Source organism: Ursus arctos, unplaced genomic scaffold, assembly GCF_023065955.2.
Source record: "Ursus arctos isolate Adak ecotype North America unplaced genomic scaffold, UrsArc2.0 scaffold_7, whole genome shotgun sequence".
Lineage (NCBI taxonomy): Eukaryota > Metazoa > Chordata > Mammalia > Carnivora > Ursidae > Ursus > Ursus arctos.
This window is the reverse complement of record NW_026623089.1, coordinates 79,649,739-79,676,698: the sequence shown is the minus strand read 5'-3', so window position 1 is coordinate 79,676,698 and position 26,960 is coordinate 79,649,739. Positions and strand designations below refer to the sequence as shown.

Here is a 26,960-nt window from a genome sequence, read left to right as displayed (position 1 = left end):
CGAGAGTTGCACAGGTGTACTCATATACCACAGCACGTCCCACGTGCAAGAGGTGGCCTCTCAAGTAGAAGGACTGCCTGGGACTTCCAGGGTAAGTGAAGGTTCTATTGAACGCCTTTTTCAAGAGCGCAGGATTGTGTGTTCTGAGAAGTGACAAGAGTGCCCTGGTCACGATCAGTAATGTCTGGAACTCCAAAGGTAATAGGAGTGTCCTGCTTAGTTCCTGCATTATAGCCATAGTCCATGTAGAAACATGTTACCTTGATTTAGGTTCAGCCTATACTGTGAGACAAAAGATTTCCACAATTCTTTACCCAAGAGGGGCCAACTCTTAGGTAATGGCCCAAGAGATTGTGAAACTCTGCAGATGAGGCCATTTGTTGGCCAGAAGATCCAGTGCTAAGATGACTATTTGTGATGTTTGGCCAGTTATGCAGACTCTTGGGTCCTTCCCTTTATCAGGACATCCTGGATAAGGGATGAAAGCCAGCAACATTCCCCTGTGCTCCCTCACATATGATGATGATGATGTCATCTGTAAAGTCTAAGAACTGCTATTGCTGTTCATTCAGTAAATCCCAAGGGGCTGCCCTGGTAACAGGGTCTGTGAGAGGAGTGACCTGTTTCAGCATCACAGTATCTGGTAAGGGACTGAACACAGAAGAGGTCACCCCCTCTTGCAGAACCCAGGTTTGGCTCCATCTTGTAGCAAGGAAGCCTCCGTAGCCATGCATGCAAGGTACTGTTTCCATGATTCAAGCTATAATAGGCAGTTGGGTATGGAGGGTCCCAGGCTCAGAAAGTGTGTGAGAGGCTCTATGTACTGGAGTACTCAGTATACGACCAACAACTGATGCTCTAATGGTGTATACTGCAGAGCTGAAGAAGGTAGTTTCTTGCATCAGAAGCCCATGGGCAACTTATGGCCATCATGGATGGTCTACAAACTCCAAGAGGCATGAGAGGAGATTACTACAGTCTCTATAGGGAAGAAGGACACTAACAGGAGTGCCTGTCGATTTCAATTTGGGTTGATTCTAGAGTCTGTTTTTGGAGAAGGCCCTATACAAGTTGAGTCAATTTGAAAGTAACAGCATTAGTAAAATTAAGTAAATTTTGTAAGTGGGGAATGTGTTGCTTGCCGAACCCAAAAAGGATTAAAAGATGTCTTTGTATTAACATTCTGTGTGCTAAGAACACACAATACAAAGACCAGTCAATATCTGTTTCTCGACAGTGCCAGGGATGGAGCAGCCCTTGGCTTACCAATACTAAGGCACATCTTTGCAATATGTATGGGGAAATAAATTATCTACTTTGATGATTCTTTTGTATGTGTATGTCACTAGTGAATGTGTGAAATAGTTCCTCGGAAGAGGATGTCATCAATATAACGTCATCCCTGCGCTCCTGAAGAAATGTGGATGCAATTAAGATACTGCCTGCAAAGACCATGTGGAGGCAGAGGTGCTGAGATATCCATTGGTAGCCTGGGAAAGGTGTGTTGTGCCCTTGTGAAGGTGAAGGCAAATTGTGACTGAGGCTGTTGAAGAGAGCACTGAACAGAATATCAGCCAAGCCTGTAGAACAAAATACGTAGTGGTTGCTATTGGGATGGAGGGAGTAATTTCAGTAACAGTGGTGTTGGGTCCATCCCACTGTGAAGTGCTGTCAGTATTCCAGGTTTAAGAACAGACTAAACTGGACTATTAAATGAAGAAACAGTAGTGATAATCACTTCTTCCCTAAACAAGCCTTTACAATGGTTTCAACTGGAGCGTATAGTACACAGGGTGGGGGGAGGGGTCCTATTTTGTCAATCCACTTTGTAAGTGCCCAAAGTTTATATTCACTGGATCAGAACCTACTGTGGGACTGTGCTATAATTAAGTCAATAGCTGCTATGCCACGGAAAACTTAGGCAATAGTTCTGTTTTTTTTTTTTTAAAGAATTTACTTATTTGACAGAGATAGAGACAGCCAACGAGAGAGGGAACACAAGCAGGGGGAGTGGGAGAGGAAGAAGCAGGCTCATAGCAGAGGAGCCTGATGTGGGGCTCGATCCCATAACGCCGGGATCACGCCCTGAGCCGAAGGCAGGCGCTTAACCGCTGTGCCACCCAGGCGCCCCTAGGCAATAGTTCTATTGGTTAAGGTAGAACATACTTGTATATCCTGAATGCCTCCGATTGTTCAGGCTGTTAAAACAAAATACCATAGACCGGGTGGCTTAAAAAGAAAAGAAATTTATTTCTCACAGTTCTGCAGGTTGTCAAGCCCAAGATCAAGGCCTCAGCGTTATCGGGGTCTGGTGAGGTCCTGCTTCTTGGTTCACGGATGGCTGTCCTTTGGCTGTGCCCTCAAATGGGCAAAAAGCCAAGGGAGGTCCCTGGAGTCTTACAGGGCATTACTCCCCTTCATGAAGGCTCCATCCTCGTAACCTAACTTATCTCAAAGGCCCCACCTCCAAATACCATCACCCTGGGGTTTGGATTTCAACACATGAATTTTGAGGAAACACAAATATTTAGTCTATAGCACTATTTTATATTCAATAATTCCTCCAAGATTTTAGGGAATAACATGATTAAATTTAGTGGAATGTCCAGATATAGCTGTAATTTGAGCCCTGCTTTAAGGCCATGAAATTTGTCAATGGTGCATTTCAGCAGACATGTAAGCTAATTCAGAAACTAAATAGTAGAGGTACAAAAGCCAATTGGTGCCCTTTTATCTTTTGTTGTATAGATTATTTAAGTCCGAAACCCCAATTGGGTCAATCTATGGACCTTCGTTTCTGTCATTTTGTGGTCTCCTCTTCCTGTATCTAAGTCCCTCCCTCTCCCTTATTTCTTTGTTTTTGATATACCTCAGGGGGTTTCTCTTTACTCTGATCAAATTTACAAATTTCCTTTCCCAGAGTCTCCAGTCAGGATCATCAGGGCCGTGGGCGCACTCCATGGCAACAGTTGCTTCTTACAGATTAAAGAGCCTGGGCTTAAGTCACATTTGAATTATCCCCTTTGCTGTGGCGCAGAGCGGGTGTTTTCCCTTCTACACGCGAGGATGAGAATTTCTTTCCAACACAGGCACGGGCAGCAGAGTGGAGCAGCAAGGGCGTGCTTGGCCCACAACCCAGCGGTTGACTGATTATCTTCTATGTGGCTGCCTCTTTTTTCTGCTGTGCACATTTTCTTCTCTCATTTCTCTCTGTACAAATTCCCTCAGCATATTTTGGATTTCTAGCCATGCAAAGTCACAGCTTACTGTTTTTGTCTCCACTCAGACACCTGTGGCATGGACCTGGGTGGTTAGAAGGGAAAGTACCAGAGCCCAGCGGTCAGCCTCATAGGCAGCTGTTGCTTCCTCCAGGAAATGCCAGTCAATCTCCCTGGGGTCAGGGTTCGTAAACAGTAAGGTCATTTTGCCTACACCCGGGCCAAGGCCATTAAGCCCCATGATTCCAAGGTCAGATCTTTAGAATACTGATAAAACAGCAGTGCTAAGCAAACTCCAGGTTCACTGGCTAAAGGTTTTGCATTAGAAGAGCATTTGAGGTACGTCCTCTGGTAATTTGGAAGAGGTCCCCTTTTCTTTTCTCATCAGCGTCTGGGCCACAGGACACCACAAATGTGCACCTCCAACACCCTTGGGCATCAGGTGAGTGTGCAATGGCAGCAAGGGAGGGAAGGAGCAACAGAGGAGAGGGGGAAGGTTGCCATTACGTGAGCAACAGCTCATTAAACAACTGGAGTGCCACGCTTAATTCTCCCGGGGCTGTCCTACCTTTCCAAAATTTCACAAAGGGCCAGCTGCACGCCAACCCCAGCAGTGCACAGTAACAAACAATGGTATCATGGGCACCCTGAACAGCCAGGGATGGTCACCGGACTCTATGCAGTAACCAGAGGATTCTAGCCAGACCCTTGGTAGGTGGGGCGCAAATGCCCCTGGGGTACAGTGCTGTCACTGCTTTTACACAGGAGCCTCACAGCCAAACTGAACCCAAAGGGAAGTCACCTGGGTAGAGCCAATTATCAGAGCTTTTTAGGGTGGGAAGACACAGTGACACCCCAGAAAGAAAGCAGTACAGTGCAGGTCAAAGGGCAGGCCTGCTGGCAACTGGCAGCTCTGTCCCAAGGGGTCTTTGTCATATCACGGAACCAGTTAGTTGACAATTAGTCAATGAGAACTACATCAACTACATCGTGACTTTGGTCTTGGATGGACCGTCCTGTTCATTATGCCAACTGTATTAACTGCCTCCTATTCACTAGGCTGGGTGGGATTCCACCTTGGTTTCAGATATAAAAGAGTCTATTCTACTAGGCCTTAATTTCAGGTCACAGTTACTATAATTTAAAATATTTTGAGTCTATAAAAACATCTCAAGTGTTCATTAGTAGCAATTATATTTTCAGTGCAGAAACATGACAAACAAGAACCTTAATAAAGAAATGAGATGTTATGAAGAGAGGTAAGAAATTTATGATACTTCCAAAAAAGATAATATGGCTTACAAGAGCAGAAAACCTGTAACTGAAAATAGGCTTTAGTGGTTGTCAATATATGATTTCTGAGAAAGCATTCTGCCTCCCGCCATGGGAAAGCCAGTACCAAATAATGTGAGTTTTTAATTTTGTAAGTACAGAAGAAAGCACCTTCACAGATTCATCCATATTGCTATAGGCAGGCAGGGTTGTTTATTTAATACACTTTATTTTTTAGGGTAGTTTTAGGGTTACAGAAAAACTGAGCAGAAAGTACAGAGTTCCTACATACCCCTTCCCTTCTACCCACCGCTACAGTCCCCCATATTCATATCTCGCATTAGTGTGGAACATTTGTTACAACTGATGAGCCGATGTGATACATTATGACTAACTAAAGTCCACAGTTTACCTCAGGGTTTACCCTTTGTGTTTTACACTTTATGGGCTTTGACAAATGAATGACATGTATCTACCATTATAATATCCTACAGAATCGTTTCATCTCCTAAAAATCCTCTATAATCTACCTATTCATCCTTCCTGGCCTTGTCCTGAGCCCCTGGCAACCACTGATCTTTACTGTCTCCATATACTTGTGCCTTTATCAGAATGCACGATAGACGGAAACCAAAGTGTGAAGACATTTCAGATTGGCTTTTCTCATTTAGCAATATGCAAGTTAGGTTCCTCCGTGTCTTCTGTTACTTGATCGCTCATTCTTCTTACCACCCACTCAATCACTGTACCTTATAACCTTGTTATAATTGCTTACCAGTGTCAACGTATTCTATTGTTGACTCCCCGGAATTTTCTACCTACAGAATCATGTTATGTGTGAATATAGACAGTTTTACCTCTTCCTTCCACAGTTGATTTCCTTTACTTGTCATACCGCATTAGTGATGACTTCCAGGAGGCTAAAAAGGAGTGGTCAAAGGGGCCTCCTTCATCCTTATCTTACTGGGAAACCATCTAGTTTCTCACCATTAAGTATGATGTTAGCTATAGGGCTGTTGTGGATGTGCTTTACCAAGTTAAAGAAGTTCCCTGTATTCCTAGTATGCTGAAATTTCTTATTGCGAATGTGGGTTAAGATTTTGTGAAATGCTTTTCTGCACCTACTGATATGATCATATGATTATTTCTTCTTTTGCCTGTTGATGTGATGGGTTACATGAACTGATTATCAAATGTTGAACCAGGACTGCATACCTGGAATAAACCCCACTTGGTCATAGCGTGAAATTATATACTGTTGGATTCAATTTGCTAATGACTTGTTGAGGATTTCTGCATCTAGGTTCCAAGACATATAGGTCTGCCTGCAGTTTCCCTTCCTTGTAATGTCCGCCTGGTTTTGCTACTACAGCAATGCTGGCCTCACAGAATGAGCTAGAAAGTATTTCTTCTGCTCTTACTTTTTGGAAGAGATTGTGGAGAACTGGTATCATTTCTTCCTGAAGTGTCTGGAAGAATTCACCAGTGAACACATTTGGGCCTGACACTCTCTGATTTGGAAGATTAAGTATTAACTCAATTTCTTTAACAGCTATATGCCTATTCAGACAGATCTTTCTGTGAGTTTTGGCAGATTGTGTCTTTCAAGGAATTGGTGCATTTCACCTAGGTTATGCAATCTGTGGGCACAGAGTCATCCCTAGTATTATTATCCTTTTAATGTCCATGGAATCAGTTGTTACGGTTCTCCTTCATTTCTGATATTAGCACCTTGTATCTTCTCTTATTCTTACTTAATTTAGCTAAAAGTTTACCAGTTTCATTGACCTTTTCGAATAACTAACTTTTGGTTTTACTGATTTCCTCTATTTTCTGTTTTTAACTTCCTGACTTCTGCTCTAATTATTATTTCTCTTGTTTCATTTACTCTGGATTTAATCAGCTCCTTTTCCTAGTTTCCTAAGATGGAAACTTAGACTCTTTGTGCAAGTTAAGATCATTAGTTTGTGTTACCGGTTTTATGTAATCTGACTGATCATATAATCTAGCATACCACCTTTATACCCTGTCAGTCAATAAAAGCCCCACTCTAGCTTCACCCTGGCTCTGCTCCAGTCTCCACCCACTCTCTTCTCACAGAGCCAAAAATCTCCAAGGGCTCAGATCTGTCTCTGGTTACATCGGTCTCTGCCTTAGAGGGCAGTTACTTACAGAGGATCTGTACAAAATTTAGGCTGAGGGCTAGAGGACTCACATATGTACACTCAAGGCACCCCCTGGCTTGACATGAACCATAGGTGAAAGGGGAAAATGAGACTAGGGACTAGATAGCCCTCTGCACTCAACATATTCTATTTGCCACTTTGTTATTTTCATTTATACATTTTAAGTGGTTACTTATTAGCTCTGTGGGCCTCCTTTCAAAAGGTTGCTCAGCCCTTACACACAAGGGAGATGTGCCTGATACTGTAACAACTGCTAAATTAGGGATGTCTAGTCTCTGTTCACAATTTACTAAGTTGCATTATGCATATAAAGCACATATAGTTTATATAAGGTACCATATGTGATACATAAGTCCTGTAAACTTTAGAGACACTTCACATAAGCATTTAAGGCTGTGGCCCTAATTATTCAATTTATCTCTACTTTTAAAAAGCTTCATATTCCCATGATTGCCAGGATGAGGGCTGCAGAAAGGGTATGATTATTAACACAAGGGAACTTCTTGTGATGAAATCCTGGTTCCTTTGTAATCTTAATGCAACAGAGACTCCAGGTTCCTTTTTGATTTTGTAACCTGTGTAGATGGTTACTCAAACTACTAAGGGATAAAATTTCACAGAACTACACGTACACAAAGTGCATGTAAAAACTGTTGAAGTGGGAATAAGGACTACTTAGTACTGTGGTACCACCAATTTCCTGTGCCTGACAATATACCGTGGTTGTGGAAGATGGCATTAGAGGAAGCTTGGTGAAGGGCACGTGAGAATTCTATGTACTACTGCAACTTCTTATAAGTCTATCTTTTCACTTTACTACTTTTGGGGGGGGGGGGTTAAAGCTTTACATGGCACAATACACGTCCATAAATTATAGTTTCTCATGATTTCCTAAAGATAAATACGGTACCAAAACCCAAAACACGACTTCTAATGTTATATTACTTCTAAAAATAATCTTCACGCTATATTCCTCAAATTTAAAGGTTTCTCTTTAATATAAAATCTGACATAACCTAGTTTGTATTTTTGCCAAAAAAAAAAAAACAACTTTTGCAAAATAAAATCTGTAATGTTCCAGTATTTGCTTAGTGACATTCAATGGAATGTTACTTAACAAGACTATCCTGGTTTGTTGCAGTCTACTTTGGAGTAAAATAAGGCCAGTCTGTGTGGAAGAAGAATCTTGAACATTCAGGATGTCAACAGAGCTTCCGCAAGTGTGAATTCTCTGAAGTGTAATGGGCATTGAACTGCAGCTCGACACTCCTAACATCCACTTCAATCATAAAGTTTTTCTCCTGCGTGTGTTCTCTGATGCACAATGAGGTTTGACTTCTGAGAGAAGGTTTTTCCACATGTGTTACATTCATAGGGCTTCTCCCCTGTGTGTGATCTCTGATGTTTAGCAAGGTCTGATTTACGGTAAAACACTTTCCCACATTCATTACATTGACAAGACTTCTCTCCTGTGTGAGCTCTGTGATGCACTGTGAGGGAAGATTTGTGACTGAAGGATTTCCCACATTCGTTACATTCATAGGGTTTCTCCCCTGTGTGTTTTCTCTGATGTAAAATAAGTCCTGACTTCACACAGAAAGATTTTCCACATTCATTACATTTATAGGGCTTTTCTTCTGTATGAGTTCTCTGGTGGACAATTAGAGCTGACTTATGACAGAAAGCCTTTCCACATTCATTACACTCATAGGGTTTCTCACCTATGTGAATTCTCTGGTGCTGAGTGAGCTGAGACTTCTGGCAGAAGGTTTTTCCACATTCGTTACATTCATAGGGTTTCTCCCCTGTGTGTGTTCTATTATGTTTTGTTAGGTATGATTTATTATAGAAGATTTTCCCACATTCGTGACATTCAAAGGGTTTCTCCCCTGTATGTGTCCGATAATGCTGAGAGAGAGTGGACTTATGGCTGAAGAATTTCCCACATTCAGGACATGCAAAGGGCTTCTCCCCTGTGTGAGTTCTCTGATGTACTGTGAGGTCAGACTTCAAGCAGAAGGTTTTCCCACATTCATAACATTCATAAGGTTTCAACCCTGTATGAATTATCTGATGCCTGGTGAGTACTGACTTGTGGTAGAAAGTTTTCCCACATGCATTACATTTGTAGGGTTTATCTCCTATGTGAGTTCTCTGATGTTGTGTAAGATGTGACTTCTGACAGAAAGATTTCCCACAGTCAGGACATTCAAAGGGTTTCTCACCTGTATGAGTTCTCTGATGCACTGTAAGGTGTGAATTCATACAAAAAGATTTGCCACATTCATAGCATTCATAGGGTTTCAGCCCTGTGTGTGTTCTCTGGTGTTTAGTGAGGTCTGACTTCTGGTAAAAGGTCTTCCCACATGCATTACACTTATAGGGTTTCTCCCCAGTATGTGTTCTCTGGTGTAACGTGAGGGCTGACTTGTGGCTGAAGGCTTTCCCACATTCACTGCATACATAGGGTTTCTCCCCTGTGTGTGACCTCTGATGTTTAGTGAGGTTTGACTTCTCCCAGAAAGTTTTCCCACATTCATTACACTGAAAGCGCTTCTCTCCTGTGTGTATCCTCTGATGTCGAGTGAGGTGGGACTTCTCCCAAAACGCTTTCCCACATTCATTACATTCAAAGTGTTTTTCTCCTTTATCAGTTTTCTGAAGTTGTGAAAGGCATAAATTCGTCCTGAAATTATTTCCACTTTCATTACATTCATAGTGTTTCATATGTGCCCCATGATGTTTTAGAAGGGTAGACTTCACACATATGGATTTTCCACAACTAAATCCATAGTGATTTTCCTTTGAGGAATTTATCTGACGGAATAAGGAGGAGTTATCAAAGAAGGTTCTCCCATATTCACTACATTCACAGTCATTCCCTTTTGTGATCTCTCTCTTGTATGTACTGAATATTGCCTTTTCAAGGAAGGTTTCCTGATAAATGTTATAATCAAAATTTTGCTCTAGAGTTTGAATCTTCTTATGATGAATAGGGTCCTCATCATGACTGAAAGTTTTCCCATTTTTAAAAAATTCACTTTTCTCTCTAGTATGAGTTTTCTCATGTTTAATACTGAGTAGCAATTTTCCACCGGCATTAAATTCATCAGTCTTTTTTCCTAAATAGTTTTTCTTATTGATAAACAATTCTGAAATACAGTTGAAACTCACTCCACATGAGTCACACTGACAGAGGGTTTTTCTGGGAGGAAAAGTATTTGTGTCCAAGTTAAGTGGTCTTCCTACTACATTACCTCGTTCTTTAGTAAGCGTTTTATTATTGATGAATGCAACTTCCCACACATGTTTAGGCTGGTTTTCATGGCTCCTTTCTTTCGTGTGATCGGTTTCCCAGGTTTCTAAAAATAAAAAAAATTAACCTTACATATAAATATTAACACATTTTTTATGGAATGCAAAGTATATACAAATGCCCTGTTACAGCTGATTTGGATTTCTTGTCTAGTCTCCAGAGAAGAAAATAACTGTAAGTACATATTTTTTCTATTCTTGAGTTTGACATGAAAAAACAAAAATGAAAATAAGAAACAAAAAGCCTGGCACAGTGGAAAAAGGGAGCAGACACTGGCTATTACAACACATACATCTGCATCCCAACATCTGAAGAGTAACAGCACCCGTTAAACTCTGAATGTGTCCATCTATCCTCCAAAAAAATGTATGGATCAATGTTTAAGGAGAGCAAATAAAAGTACCTACAACAACCCACGACGACTTCAGCCTAGCTAGGAGATACAAAATACTACTAACTTCAAATCGCCACTAAGGAAAGAAACATTTAATACAGAAGAAACTGATAATGAGCCCATATCCATTGAAAGTCAGCTAGAGACTGTGGCAACCACACACAAAGAAGAGACAGAGAACTTGAGATGATTAAATGCAAATAAAATCATTCACAGAAACGGAAAGTCCCACTATGAGTGGGAAAATACTAAGATGACATCTCAGTTCTGATACATGACAGCTCAGACCACTGGGAACTCCAGAAGAAGGAACCTGCAGTATGTGGGAACTAAGGACACAAGGGCTGATCCAGGTGAGGAATAAAACTGTAAAAAGGACAAAGTGATCTTAGAATAGACTTAAATTACAAGGAGATGGTTATGAACTGAACTGTCACTCTCCCAAATCCACATGTTGAAGCCCTAATCCCCAATGTGACTATATCTGGAGACAGAGCCTTTAAGGAAGCAATTAAGGTTGAATTAGGTCATCGGTGTGTAGTGCTAATGTGATAGGAATGGCATCATTATTAGAAGCAGACGAGACACCAACTTGCTTGCTCCTGCTGTGTGCACAGAAAAAAAGCCATGTGAGGCTACAGCGAGAAGGTGCTGTCTGCAAGCTGAGGAGACAGGGTTCACCAGAAACCAACCCTGCTGGCACCTGCACCTTGGCCTTACGGACTCCAGAAGTGTGAGAAAACAAATTTGTTATTTACGTCACCCAGTCTGTGGTGTTTTGTTATAGCAGTCCAGGCAGACTAATAGCCCAAAGAGAAAAGAGACTTCACTGAAATGTTAATAATTATTAGCATTGAAAAAAGGCATAACAACAGAGCAGAAAGAAGAATGACAATAAAACTAAAGAAAGAAGAACTGGATCACAAAGAAGGTCCTGGATAAAGAAGGTAGTCTGCAAAATAAATAAAAATTTTTAAATAAAATTATACATATATATGTAGGATTATAGTCTCTACAGAGAAAAAAAAAATACTAAAAACCATAATCTAAGAAAATTGCCCAAAAGAAGACCTCATCCACATATTCTAAGGGACCACCATGAACCTGGGCAAGCTGAAATAGTCCTCTCTAAGGCATACTTTATTTTATTATTATTTTTAAAATATTTTATTTATTTATTTGAGAGAGAGAGAGAGAGAACACAGCAGAAGGGCAGGCAGAGGCAGAGGGAGAAGCAGACTCCCCACAGAGCAAGGAGGCCAATGCGGGGCTCGATCCCAGGACCCTGGGATCATGATCTGAGACAAAGGTAGATGCTTAACCAACTGACCTTCCTTCTCATCCAACATGAACTTCACACATGTGTTAGATAACGCATGTGTATGTACACACACAAAATCCAACATGTATGAAATTTACACATCACATGATAAATACATAGTACTTATAATACATATTCCATATAAAAGGAATTTCATGTATGTATTTGTGTGTTAGATATATACACACACAAAAAAAATTACTTGTGTTGCATAAGAAAGGTCTCAATTACGTCAGCTGTTTTCACCTTAGAAAACAAGAAAAAAAAAAACACTAGAAAACAGAAAATTAAACCTGAAAGTAAGAGAAGGAATAAAGATCAAATGGAAAATGAAATCATACATACTTTGTTTCCTATATAAAAATTTCCTACATGTAAATTTCCCACAAATTCTGTTTTCATGAACATTCAGTTCAAAGTAGTTTCTAATTTTCCCTTTGAATTCTTCTCTGAACCATTAAGTTAGGTAAAAGTGTGCTATTAAGTTTCTAACTATTTAGGAAATTTTACAGCTCTTTCTGTTATTGATTTTTAATTTTGCTAGATTTAACTCCACTCTGATAAGAGAAAATATTTTATATGACTTGACTCCTTTTAAATTAATTGAGATTTGTTTTAGGTCTTAGAATATGATCCACCTTGGTTTATGTTCATGTGTTCCTGAAAAGAATGTGTATTCCACTGGTTTACCTGTGTGTGTGCGGGGGGGGGGGGGGGGGTACTTTATAAATGTCAATTAGGTCAATTTGGTTACTCAGTTTTCTTCAAGTCTACTTCAGCTCTGCTTATTTTCCATCTCCTCTTTCTACTAATTATCGGGAGAGGGATGGTGAAACATCAGACTAATAACTGTGCATCTGTTTCTCCTTCAAGTTCCATCAGGTTTTCCTTCATATACTTTGAAAATTTTATCTGCAGGATAAGAGTACAGAATTAAGTTTTCTTGATAAATTTATCTCTGTCAATATGAAAAAAAATCCCTCTCTTTCTCTGGCAATATTCTTGGCTTTGAAATCCATTTCATCTAATACTGACACAGGACTATAGCCTTTTGAATAATTTCACCACCGTGTATCTTTTTCCATCCATTTGACGTTCAACCTATTTGAATCTTTGAATCTAACATGTTTCTCTTAAGAGGTGCCATATGCTTGAATCTTACCCTTTTAATTTATCTCACTTAGCAATCTCTGCCTTTTAAATGGGGGTAAAGTAGTGAAGAAAACAGGCAAAAAATCTCCACTTTCCCAGGTTTACATTCTAATGGAGAGACAGTAAAGACACATGTAATATGCTACATGAATTAAGTACAACTTAGAAAACTATCTTTGTCAGTGATTTGCAGTGGGAGATGTAACCAAAGATCAAGTTCCCACATAGGTAAGTTATCCTCTAAGCTGTCCTTGAGCTAAACAGACCTAATTACCACAGACTCATTGTGTATCTCAATCATTTTGTGGGTTCTAAGTATTAAAGGGGTAATGTGACTTCTTGAAAACAAAAACAAAAACACCATCAAACCCCACAGGAATTCTAATTAGAATTAAATAAATCTGCACACGAATTTAGGGAGGAATACATCTTTATGATGCTGGCCCTTCCAATAATCAACAACATACACTATTCATATATATAAAACTTCTTTAAGTTTTTCAATACCACTTTAAACTTCTTATATAAGAACATCATGTGTCTTATGCTATATCAAGTTTTAAGAAACACTCAGAAATATACACATCTAATTGTAAACCACAGCATCACCTTGAGAGAAGCACAACACTGTTCTGGCTCCTAGCTCCAGGGCAACAGTGCAGCACTTTTACCCAGAGACACAGGCAGAACAGAGAGCTATGAAGTTCTCATGAACATAAGGCCACCTTCAAAAACAATGAAATTTCAGTTTAAGCAACTAAGAAGAAGCTGGTACCTCCATTAGAGCAACAAGGTAAATCACAGACCAACTAAAATTATACCAGAAAGAACAAGGGAAAGAGACAATTAAGGAATGGTAACCCAGGCTATAGATTTTTTTTTCCTATCTACCAGAAACATTTACACAAACACACTTATAACAGATCAGGATTTTCTATGGAAATGATTTTCTCAAATTATGTTTTCTAGGAGATGATTTCAAAAACAGTGGCATGAAGGGCAATATTAAAGACCACTCTCTGAAAGGGCTCAAGTTTGGACCAATCCATGGAGCAATACATGACCCAGGACAATGCTGGAAACAACAGAGCAATGGGCCAACAATTAGCAGAGGCTAAAAGCAAGGTGTGACATAAACAGGGGCAGAGAAGTTAACACAGAGATCACTGAAAGAGATTGTGCCAATCAGGGTTCTCCAGAGAAAGAGAGCCAATAACCGTGTGTGTTTGTGTGTGTGTGTGTGTGTGTATGTGTGGGAGGGGGGATAAAGAGGTCTATTAAAGGAACTGGCTTATGTATTCACACAGGTCAAGAAGCCCCCAATCTGCTGTTCGAAGGCTGGAGAACCAGGAAAGCCAGTGGTATAATTCAGTCTGGTCAAAAAGCCTGAGAACTAGAGGAGGTGATGGTATAACTTCTAGTAAAGATTGAAGGCTTGAAAGCTAGAGGGCCAGTGGTGTAAGTCCCAGAGCCCAAAGGCCGGAGAACCAGGAACACTGATTTTGTCATGGACAACCCGGCACACGAAGAGAGAATTCGCCCTTCTTTGCCTTTTCATTCCATTCAGGCCCTCAAAGAATTAAATGCTATCTGACCATATTGGTGAGGGTGTATCTCTTTACTCAGTCTACTGAATCAAATGCTGCTTCCAGAAACACCCCCCTAAGACACGCCCAATATATAATATTTTACCAGCTTTCTGGTCATCCGTTAAGCCACTGAGGTTGACACACAGAATTAATCATCATAGAGACACTCAAAGAGCACCCCCTTTAATACTACAGTCATTCTAATAACAGTGTGCACGCCCAAGGCAGAGCCCTCTGACAAGAGACATCAGAGACAGTACACTGTGGGAGCAAAGGACTTCAGTCAAATAACCCAATCAAGTCATTAAACAAATAAATGAGCAAGCAAAAATAACAACAGGCCCCAGAGAAAGAAGGAATCAGTATGAGACTAGGGACAAAAGACCTTTTTTGTCAAAAAAAAGATTCACAAGATAAACAGGAAAATTTCACATATATGGGAGAAACAGCAGGCAACCAACTGCCCTTGAGAGAGTCCAGACAGCGGATTAACAGACCTCAAAGCAGCTATTACAAACATGCCCAAAAGGCAACCATGTTTAAGAAAGGAAAGGAATGTGCCGATGATGCCTCATCACACAGAGAATATCAATAAACAGAAAAGAATAAAACAAAAATTCTAAATTTGAAAATTATAATACCTGCACAGTAAATTCATTAGACAAGGCTCAACAGCTGATTGAAGCTTATAGAAGAAGAATTAGTAAACTTGAAGATAGATCAATACATATAATTTAAACAAAAGAACTAAGAATGAAAAAAACCGAACAAAGCCTCTAATAAATGAAAGCGTTATCTGCACCAACGTATTTATAATGGGAACATCCAAAGAAAAGAAGGAAGAGCAAGGGGAGAAAAATTATTCAACAAAACAATGGCGAAATCCTGCAAATTTATGAGAAAAACAATATGCAAATTCAAGAAGATAAATAAACTCCATGTGAGTTAATCAGAGATCCATGCCAAGATGCATCATAGTAAAAATATTTAAAAAGAAAGACAAAAAGAAAACGTAAGTATCAAGAGAAATACAACTCATCACATACAAGAGAACTCGTTAGATTAACACCTGACTTTTTAACAGAGTCAGTAGAGAGCAGGAGGTAGGGTGACATATTGTGAGCTGGAAAAAAAACCCCAAAATAGCAGAAATGTTTTCAAAACTGAAGGCAAAATACATAAACCCACACATTTCCAGGCATTAGTTCAAGTCCACAAAGATTACAGGTAAAAGTAACTGTGTAATTTATAAAAGACAGTATAAAGACATATTTCTTCTCCTAACCATTGCCCAAGGCCATGCAACAACAAATATGTATATAATTATATTGTTAGGTTTGTAACAATACTTGACAATAGGAAAGACAAGGCAGAAAAACAAAGGTATACGGGAGTAAGGAGATGAACGTGAATGGTAACTTGAATTCACAGCAACAAATAAATTAAGCGGAAATGGTGAATAAGAACATTAATATAACAAACTCCATAAATAAATACTTGCTATCCTTTCTTTTCTGTTTCTTTAAGAGACATCAAATTATATAAAGCAGTAATTCCAACAATGTACTGTTGCAATTTAAACAAATACAGATCTACTATGCACAAAAGTAGTATCACAAAAATAGAGTAGAATAAATAGAATTATATAGGAATGGCATTTCTATATTTTAGTGTAGATAAGGGGGTATAAATCTGAAGTAGACTCTGAAAAGGTAAATTTAATAGGTAAATCTTATAACAACCATTAGGAAGATAATTCTTAAGTGAAACTGTCATTGAAGAAATTAAAATATTATGCTAAAACATACACACTTAATGAAAAAGGAGGCAGTAATAAAAGACCTAGAGGATCAAAAAGGCATAAGGCAGATACACACCAAAAAGTAAAATGGCAAGAGTAAATCCAACCATACCAACAACAGAAAACTGGGAATGGATTTAGAAATCCAATCAAAAAGCAGCAAATGTCAGGATGTATAAAATATGTAAATGCAAGCACATGCTGTCTACAAGATTCAAAGCACAAAAAGGTAGAAAAATTTAAAAACAGAGAAAAATATATCAAGTACACAACATTTATAAGAAGGCTACAGGAGCTATATTAGTACCAGGCAAAAATCTATTTTTACACAAAAAAGTGTTATGGGAGATAAAGTGGACATTATACAATGAAACAAGTCAATCAGTAAAGGAGACATAAATCCAAGCAATTATAGGCTGCTAAAAACAAAAATCTCAAATGCATGAAGCAAACACTGACAGAATTCAAAGGAAAAACACACATGTCAACAATAATAGAGACTTTAATATCCCACTTTAAGTTTATAAAAGATAAAACAACGGGAGAATACAAACAAGAAAAAAAAGTTAAAATACACTATAAAGGAACCTAGACCTAAGAGATACATATATAAGACTATCCATTCAAAAAGAGAGGAATACATATTCTTCAAAAGATGAAACATGCCCCAGGATAGATTTCAAAAGGTTCTCCTACTACAATGGAAGGAAATTATAAATCAGTAATACAAAGGGACTTTGAATTCATAAATGTAAGATAAAACAGCACATTCCTGAATAGAACAGAAGGAAAAAATAACAAGAAAACTTAGAAAATACTTTGAGTAAAAATGTAGATCTAATACACCAAAACTTATGAGATACACACAAAACAGTACTTAGAAGATAATTTATACCCACAATAACCATACTAAAAAAAAAAGAATCCTGATGGCTCAGTCGATTAAGCATTTGACTCTTGATTTCGGCTCAGGTCATGATCTCAGGGTCATGAGATTGAGCCCCACTCAGTGCACAGTCGGCCTGGGATTCTCTCTCTCCTGCTCCCTTTGCTCCTTCCCCCCTCCCAAGCTTACACAGGTGCAGGGGCTCTCTCTCTTTCTCTCTCCCCCCCTCAAATAAATAAATGAGCTCTCTCACTTTCTCAAATAAAATCTTAAAAAATGATCCCAAATAAATAACCTGCTTTGCACACCTGAGAACAATGAAAAACCTGAGAACAATGAAAAAAAAAAAAAAAAGCAATACCAATCCAAAACAAGCAGGGATAGAAAATGAATAAAAATTAATAAAACAGCAAAGAGAGGCAAAAAATGACTCTCTGAAAAAATCAAGAAACCTGACAAACCTGTATTTAGACTGACATGAAAATAAGAGACATGAGATTCAAATTATTAGGAGAACGAGTTAAGATGGCGGAGGAGTAGGGGACCCACTTTTCAGCTGGTCCCCTGAGACGAGCTGGATAGGTACCAGACCAGCCTGAACACCCACGGAATCAGCCTGAGAGGCAGGAAGATACATCTGGATCTCTACAAATGAACATCTCCAACACTGAGTACTGAGGTACGAAGTGGGGAGCCGTGAAACCGCGCACAGATATCGGAAGATAAACGGAAGGGGAGGGAGCCTCCGCGTTAGGGCACCGGGAAGCGGTAGCCACCTGCACGGGGGAGCGGGGGACTCGCAGACCAGCACCTGCAAGAGAGCAGACTGAGACCGTAAGCCGGGGAATGCAGGCGACGAGACTGAAACGGAGCTCCAGAGGGCGCGCGGGGGCCGCTGGCGGCTGGCGGTGTTAGAACACAAAGGAGCGAGACGGGCCGGCCCTGGAAGTGAGGGCTGGGACACCGGCTGTGGGGCGCACATCCCGGAAGCTGCAGGGTTGAGCAGCACCAACAGAAAGAGAGTTAAAGTGGCCAGAACATCAGTGGAGAACGGTCCGCGATCCCTCTGTTCTGAGACAGAGGCTGAGATTCGGCCACTGCTGCTCTGACTCTCAGAAGAGGCACAGCAAACCACCAGGGAAAGCCGCCAGAGAACAAAAGCCTGGAAACACCGGCTCACAGTGTGCCCATCCCCATCCCCCCTCGCAGGGGACACGGAGACTCTACCCAAACAGGATTGCCTGAGTATCGGCGCGGCAGGCCCCTCCCCCAGAAGGCAGGCTGTAAAATCAAGAAGCCCACATCCCTAAAGTCCCTATAAAACAAGGGCGCACGGCCTGGGTCCCGGGCAGTAATTTGGGCTCTGGAAAACCCCGCAACCTCTCCTCATCGGAATGACGAGAAGGAGAAATCCCCCCCAGCAAAGAAAAGACAAAGAGTCTGCGGCCTCTGCCACAGAATTAATGGATATGGATGTAACCAAATTATCAGAAATGGAATTCAGAGTAACAATGGTCAAGATGATGTGTAGACTTGAAAAAAGTATTAACAAAAATGTTAATGAGAATATAGTATCTCTAAGGGTGGAAATGAGAGCGAATCTGGCAGAAATTAAAAATTCTACGAACCAAATGCAGCCAAAACTAGATGCTCTGACGGCCAGGGTGAATGAGGCAGAAGAACATATCAGTGAATTGGAGGATGGGTTAGTAGAAGAGAAAGCTAAAATAGAAACTTGTCTCAAAAAAATCCAAACTCAAGAATGTAGGTTACGGGAGATTACTGACTCAATGAAACAATCCAATGTCAGAATCATCGGCATCCCCGAGGGGGTGGAGAAAAACAGAGGTCTAGAAGAGATATTTGAACAAACTGTAGCTGAAAACTTCCCTAATCTAGCAAAGGAAACAAGCATTCGTGTCCAAGAGGCAGAGAGGACCCCTCCCAAGCTCAACCACAACAAACCTACCCCATGTCACATCACAGTACAATTCGCAAATATTAGACCCAAGGATACAGTATTGAAAGCGGCCAGGGCAAAGAAATTTCTCACGTACCAAGGTAAAGGTATCAGAATTATGTCAGACCTGTCTACACAGACCTGGAATGAGAGAAAGGGTTGGGGGGGGGCAATTCTAAAGCTCTTTTAGAGAAAAACATGCAGCCAAGGATCTGTTATCCAGCAAGGCTGTCATTCAGAATTGATGGAGAGATAAAGATCTTCCAGAATCGCCAGTCACTGACCAATTTCGTAACCACGAAACCAGCCCTACAGGCGATATTAAGGGGGGGGTTATAAAAGTAAAAAGGCCCCAAGAGTGATACAGAACAGAAAGTCACAATCTATAGAAACAAAGACTTTACTGGCAACGTGGCATCATTAAAATCATATCTCTCAATAATCAGTCTCAATGTAAATGGCCTAAATGCTCCCATAAAAGCCACAGGGTGGCAGATTGGATAAAAAGATATGACCCATCCATTTGCTGTCCACAAGAGACTCATTTTGAACCTAAAGATAGGTTCAGACTGAAAGTAAAGGGATGGAATACCATCTTTCACACCAATGGACCTCAAAAGAAAGCTGGGGTAGCAATTCTCATATCAGACAGATTGGATTTTAAACTAAAGACTATAGTTAGAGACACAGAAGGACCCTATATTATTCTTAAAAGATCTATCCAACAAGTGGATATGACAATTATAAATATATATGCCCCCAACAGGGGAGTAACAAGATACACAAGCCAACTCTTAACCAGAATAAAGAGACATATAGATAAAAATATGTTAATAGTAGGGGACCTCAACACTCCACTATCAGCAATAGACAAAGCACCGGAGCAGAAAACCAACATAGAAACAAGACCTTTGAATGCAATACTCGACGAGTTGGACCTCATAGATATATATAGAACACTACACCCCAGAACCAAAGAATACTCATTCTATTCTAATGCGCATGGAACATTCTCAAGAATAGACCATGTTCTGGGTCACAAAACAGGTCTCAACCGATACCAAAAGACTGAAATTATTCCCTCCATATTCTCAGACCACAACGCTTTGAAATTGGAACTCAACCACAAGGAAAAATTTGGAAGAAACTCAAACACTTGGAGACTAAGAACCATCCTGCTCAGGAATGATTCAATAAACCAGGAAATAAAAAATCAATTTAAACAATTTATGGAGACCAATGTGAATGAAAACACAATAGTCCAAAACCTATGGGATACTGCAAAGGCAGTCCTAAGGGGAAAATACATAGCCATCCGAGCCTCACTCAAAAGAATAGAAAAATCTAAAATGCAGTTTTTATATTCTCACCTCAAGAAGCTGGAACAGCAACAGAGGAACAGGCCTAATCCATGCATGAGAAAGCAGTTGATCAAGATTAGAGCAGAGATCAATAGATTAGAAACCAGGAGTACAGCAGAACAGATCAACAGAACTAGAAGCTGGTTCTTTGAACAAGTAAATAAAATTGACAAACCACTGGCAAGACTTATCCAAAAGAATAGAGAAAGGACCCAAATTAATAAAATTATGAATGAAAAGGGAGAGGTCACAACCAACACCAATGAAATTGGAAGGACTATTAGCAACTTCTATCAACCGCTTTATGCCAATAAATTAAGCAATCTGAAAAAGATGGAGGCCTTCCTGGAAACCTATAAACTACCAAGACTGAAACAGGAAGAAATTGATTTTTTAAACAGGCCAATTAATTATGAAGAGATAAAAACAGTGATAAAAAAAAAAAAAAAACCTTCCAAAAAACAAAACACCAGGACTGGATGGTTTTCCTGGGGAATTCTACCAAACATTCAAAGAAGAAATAATACCTATTCTCCTAAAGCTATTTCAAAAAATAGAAACAGAAGGAAAACTACCAAACTCATTCTATGAGGCCTTGATCCCCAAACCAGGCAAAGACTCCATCAAAAAGGAGAATTACAGACCGATTTCCCTAATGAATATGGATGCCAAAATTCTCAACTAGATCCTGGCTAATAGAATCCAACAGTACACTAAAAGGATTATCCATCATGACCAGGTGGGATTCATCCCTGGGATGCAAGGGTGGTTCAACATTCGCAAATCCATTTGTGTCATAGATTTTATCCAGAAGGAAAAAGCCAAAAATGATATGATTCTCTCAATAGATGCAGAAAAAGCATTTGACAAAATACAGCATTCTTTCCTGATTAAAACCCTTCAGAGTGTAGGGATAGAGGGTACATTCCTCAATCTCATAAAAACCATCTATGAAAAGCCTACAACAAATATCATTCTCAATGGGGAAAAGCTGGAAGCCTTTCCAGCTTTCCATCCTTTCCAAGGATGCCCACTCTCGCCATTATTATTCAACATAGTACTAGAAGTCTTTGCAATAGCAATCAGACAACAAAAAGGGATAAAAGGTATCCAAATCGGCAAAGAAGAAGTCAAACTGTCTCTCTTCGCAGATGACATGATATTCTATATGGAAAACACAAAAGAATCCACTCCCAAACTATTAGAAGTTATAGAGCAATTCAGTAATGTGGCAGGATACAAAGTCAATGCTCAGAAATCAGTTGCATTTCTATACACATATAATGAGACTGAAGAAAGAGAAATTAGGGAATCCATCCCATTAACAATAGCACCAAAAATCATACGTTACACCTTGGAATTAACTTAACCATAGACATAAAGGTTCTATATTCTAGAAACTACAAATCACTCTTGAAAGACACTGAAGAAGATGCAAAAAATGGAAAAATATTCCATGCTCATAGATCGGAAGAATTGACATAGTTAAAATGTCCATGCTACCCAGAGCAATCTACACTTTCAATGCTATCCCGATCAAAATACCAATGACATTTTTCAAGGAACTGGAACAAATAGTCCTTAAATTTGTATGGAACCAGAAAAGGCCCTGAATCGCCAAGGAATTGTTGAAAAGGAAAAACAAAGCTCGGGGCATCACAATGCCGGATTTCAAGCTGTACTACAAAGCTGTGATCACAAAGACAGCATGGTACTGGCACAAAAACAGACACATAGACCAAAGGAACAGAATAGAGAACCCAGAAGTGGACCCTCAGCTCTTTGGGCAACTAATTTTTGACAAAGCAGGAAAAAACATCCAGTGGAAAAAAGACAGTCTCTTCAATAAATGGTGCTGGGAATACTGGACAGCTATATGCAGAAGAATGAAACTTGACCACTCTCTCACACCACACACAAAGATAAACTCTAAATGTATGAAAGACCTCAATGTGAGACAGGAATCCATCAAAATCCTAGAGGAGAGCATAGGCAGCAACCTCTACGACATCAGACACAGCAACCTTTTTCATGACACATCTCAAAGGCAAGAGAAACAAAAGATAAAATGAACTTGTGGGACTTCATCAAGATAAAAAGCTTCTGCACAGCCAAGGAAACAGTCAAAAAAACTAAGAGGCAGCCCACGGAATGGGAGAAGATATTTACAAATGATACTACAGATAAAAGACTGGTATCCAAGATCTACAAAGAACTTCTCAAACTCAATACACGAGAAACAAATAAACAAATCATAAAATGGGCAGAAGATATGAACAGACACTTTTCCAATGAAGACATACAAATGGCTAACAGACACACGAAAAAATGTTCAAAATCATTAGCCATCAGGGAAATTCAAATCAAAATCACACTAAGATACCACCTTACACCAGTCAGAATGGCAAAAATTGACAAGGCAAGAAACTATTGTTGGAGAGGATGTGGAGAAACGGGATCCCTCCTACATTGTTGGTTGGAATGCAAATTGTTACAGCCACTCTGGACAACAGTGTGGAGGTCCCTTAAAAAGTTAAAAATTGAGCTACCTTATGATCCAGCCATTGCACTACTGGGTATTTACCCCAAAGATACAGACGTAGTGAAGAGAAGGGCCATATGCACCCCAATGTTTGTAGCAGCTTTGTCCACAATAGCTCGTGGAAGGAGCCGAGATGCCCTTCAACAGAGGACTGGATTAAGAAGTTGTGGTCCATATATACAATGGAATATTACTCAGCTATCAGAAAGAACGATTTCTCAACATTTGCTGCAACATGGACGGCAGTGGAGGAGATAATGCTAAGTGAAATAAGTCAAGCAGAGAAAGACAATTATCATATGGTTTCTCTCATCTATGGAACATAAGAAGTAGGAAGATGGGTAGGGTAAGAAAGGGATGAAGAAAAGGGGGGTAATCAGAAGGGGGAATGAAGCATGAGAGCATATGGACTCTGAGAAACAAACTTCAGAGGGCTTCAGAGGGGAGGAGAGTGGGGGGATGGCATAGGCTGGTGATGGGTGGTGGGGAGGGCACGTATTGCATGGTGCACTGGGTGTTATACACAACTAATGAATCATCGAACTTTCCATCAGAAACCAGGGATGTACTGTATGGTGACTAACATAATATAATAAAAAAAATTTTTAAAAAAAGGATCCTTTACAGTCTTAAAATTAAGGATCCCAAAGACCTTGTTTTATGTGGTTATATCTACCAATATTATCTGTATTTGAAATCAAAACAGAATTTTTGAAATACTAATTGATTGTTCTAAAATAATAAACCATGATTTTAACATAAAAAAAGATTCAAATTACTAAAGTTATGGAATAAAGATGGTACATACACTAGGGACAGAATGTACTAACACTACAAAACTGGAATGTTTCAAACGTTACAAAAACAAAATTGTAGGTGAATGTTTTGAACAACTGTATGCCAACAAATTTGATAACTTTGCTGAAACACAAAATTCCTAGAATAAGAAAAAATATAACTCAAGAAGAAATAAGAAATCTGAAAAGGGTATAAGAAGTAAAATCACTGAAGCAGTCTTTTTTTTTTTTTTAAGATTTTATTTATTTGACAGAGAGAGACACAGCAAGAGAGGGAACCCAAGCAGGGAGAGTGGTGGAGGGAGAAACAGACTCCCCACTAAGCAAGGAGCCTGACACGGGACTTGATCCCAGGACCCTGGGATCATGACCTGAGCCGAAGGCAGACACTTAATGCCTAAGCCACCCAGGTGCCCCATGAAGTAGTCATTTTAAAACTTCCCATAAAAAAAAGCCCAGGTCCAGATGGTTTCACTGGTGAATTTTTAAAATCATTTAAATAATAATTAATACTAATTATTCAAATACTCCTCCAGAAAACAGAAAAAAGTCCCAACTCATTATATGAGACTAATACCACAGTGACACTAAAATTAGACATGAGAAAAGACAACTACAGGTCAATGTCTATGAATATAGACCCATAGATACTCAGCAAAATAGCAGTAAATACTATATAGTAACACAGAAAAAGGGTCATCCACAAAGACCCTGTGGGATTTATCCTACCAATGCAAGGCTGGCTTATCATTTGAAAATGATAAGTGAGCACCAACAGTGCACTCTCCCTCTAACTCACTAGAGCTGGAAGGTGTCTTCTCTGCTTTCTCCCTCTACCTCACTCCTGCTCTCCAGTATCTCCTGGAAAGGAGTTTGTATACTCATCTGCTATCACACTTTTTCGACTGCTGCCTAGGGAACACTTTGAGACTTCCAGGCTCTGGTGGCCATCATGACTTCTGCTTTCAGTCTCCAGGACTGTATATATTTGCATACTTTACAAGGTATTGCCTGAGGCTCTCCCTTCCAATCTGCCTGAATCTAGATACTGACTGAGATCCTCCCACCCGACAATGACAGGTCTTGGAACACCCTCAACTACTGAAAGCCACTACTAATAAAATAGACTGGTTAGACAATCACTAAAATTTGACAGACAACCAAGAGCTAAGTCAGGGTTGAACAATAAGGTTCATGACCTACATGAGGCCATTCCTCCAATATTAGGAGAGTTGGCTGTTTTATCTAATGCATAGAAACCAACACAGAGATTCAAGGAAAATAAAGAAAGAAAGAAATATGTTCCAAATGAAAGAACAGGATAAAACCTCAGAATAAGTCCTTAATGAAATGGAGGTAAGTGATTTACCTGATAAGGAGTTCAAAATAATGGTCATAAAGATACTCATCAAACTCAGGAGAAGAACAGATGAACACAGTGAGAACTTTAACAAAAAGATAATAGAATAAAGTACCAAACAGAAAATACAATAGGTGAACTGAAAATACACTGGAGGAATTCAACAGCAGAACAGATGTGGCCTAACGGATCAGAGATCTACAATATATGGCAGTGGAACTCACTCCATTAGAGGAGGAATTAAAAAAGTGGATATAGTTTAAGGGATGTATGAGACAATATAAAGCAGACCAACATTCACATTATAGAAGTCACAAAAAGAGAAGAAAAAGAAAGGGTCAGAAAACTTATTTAAAGAAATAATGGCTGAAAACTTCCCCAAATTGAGGCGAAAAAGAAATCCCTATTCAGGAAGCCCAGAGATTTCTACATAACTTAAAACCGAAAGAACCAAACCAAAACATATTATACTTAAAGTGCCAAAGATTAAAGACAAGGAGAGAATCTTAAAAGCAACAAAACAAAAAGAAAAAACCCACAACTAGTTCCATGAAAGGGAACTCCCAAAAGATTATCAGATTCTTTGGAACAAACTTTTGTGGCCAGAAGTCAGTGGCATGGTAATATTCAAAAATTCAAGGAGCTGGAAAAGAAAAAAAAAAAAATTACTAACCAAGAATACTCTACATAGCAAAGCTGTCATTAATAACAAGTTTTCCAGACAAACCAAAAGCCAGAAATCACCAACACTAGAACATCCTCACAAGAAATGTTACAGGGACTTTTTAAAACTGAAACAGAAGAATACAAATGAGTAACAGGAAAACATATAAAAGTATAAATTGCAGTGGTAAAAATAAATATATAGTAAAATTCAGAATATTCTAATATTGTGAAGATAGTGGGTTGATCACTTACAAAAGAAGTATGAAACTTTTATGTATGAAAGTACAAAAAAATAACCATAACTACAATAATTAGTTAAGGGATACATAAGATAAAAAGATACAAGATTTAGCATCAAAACCATAAAATAAGGTGGGGAGAGTAAAAACACAGAGCTTTAGAATGTGTTCAATGTGTTCAATTTTAAGTTGCTGTCAATTTACATTTGACACTGGCTTTAAATGTTCCATTAGACCAGGTGGACTTTACAGACATTTACAGAACATTTCATCCAAAAACAAAGAAAAACGCTCAAGTACACAAGAAAAATTTTCAAAGATTGATCATATATTATGACAAAAAACAAATCCAAATTTAAGTAGACTCAAACTTAAGCATCATTTCTGACAACAATGGCATGAAACTAGAAATCAATTACCAGAAGAAAACTAGAAAATTCACAGATATGTGCAGATTAAACATGCTCCTGAACAATGAGTCAACAGAGAAATCAAAACATATCTTGAGACAAATGAAAATGGAAACACAATATACCAAAACTTACAGGATACAGAGAGAGCAGTTCTAAGAGGGAAGTTCTTAGTGATAAATACATTAACAAACCAGTAAATTTTCAAAAAATCTAACCTTACACCTAAGGGAACAGAAAAAGATGAAGAAATGAAGCCCAAATTAGTATAAGAAAGGAAATAATAATGATCAGAGCAGAAATAAATGAAGTATTATCTAAAAAGACAACAGAAAAGATCAATAAAATTAAGAGCTGGTTCTTTGAAAAGATAAACAGAATTAACTAAACTTTTAATAGGCTCACCAAGAAAAAGAGGACTCAAATAAGTTAAATCAGAAATGAAAAAGACGTTAAAATTGATACCAAAGAAATACAAAGGATTTTAACA

General features: G+C 39.1%; 1 protein-coding gene across 5 annotated transcripts in view; it reads right to left on the bottom strand.

Annotated features, from left to right (window-relative positions):
- Positions 1 to 4,680: 4,680 nt before the first annotated feature.
- Positions 4,681 to 26,960, bottom strand: part of LOC130541823 (zinc finger protein 33B-like) — a 56,165-nt gene continuing 33,885 nt past the window's right edge. For all 5 annotated transcript variants that reach the window (XM_057308534.1, XM_048219158.2, XM_048219161.2 and 2 more), the window contains one exon: positions 4,681 to 10,038. In XM_057308534.1, the coding sequence (XP_057164517.1) occupies positions 7,958 to 10,038 (2,081 nt within the window). In that variant the 3' untranslated portion in view covers positions 4,681 to 7,957. The remainder of the gene's footprint in view (positions 10,039 to 26,960) is intronic.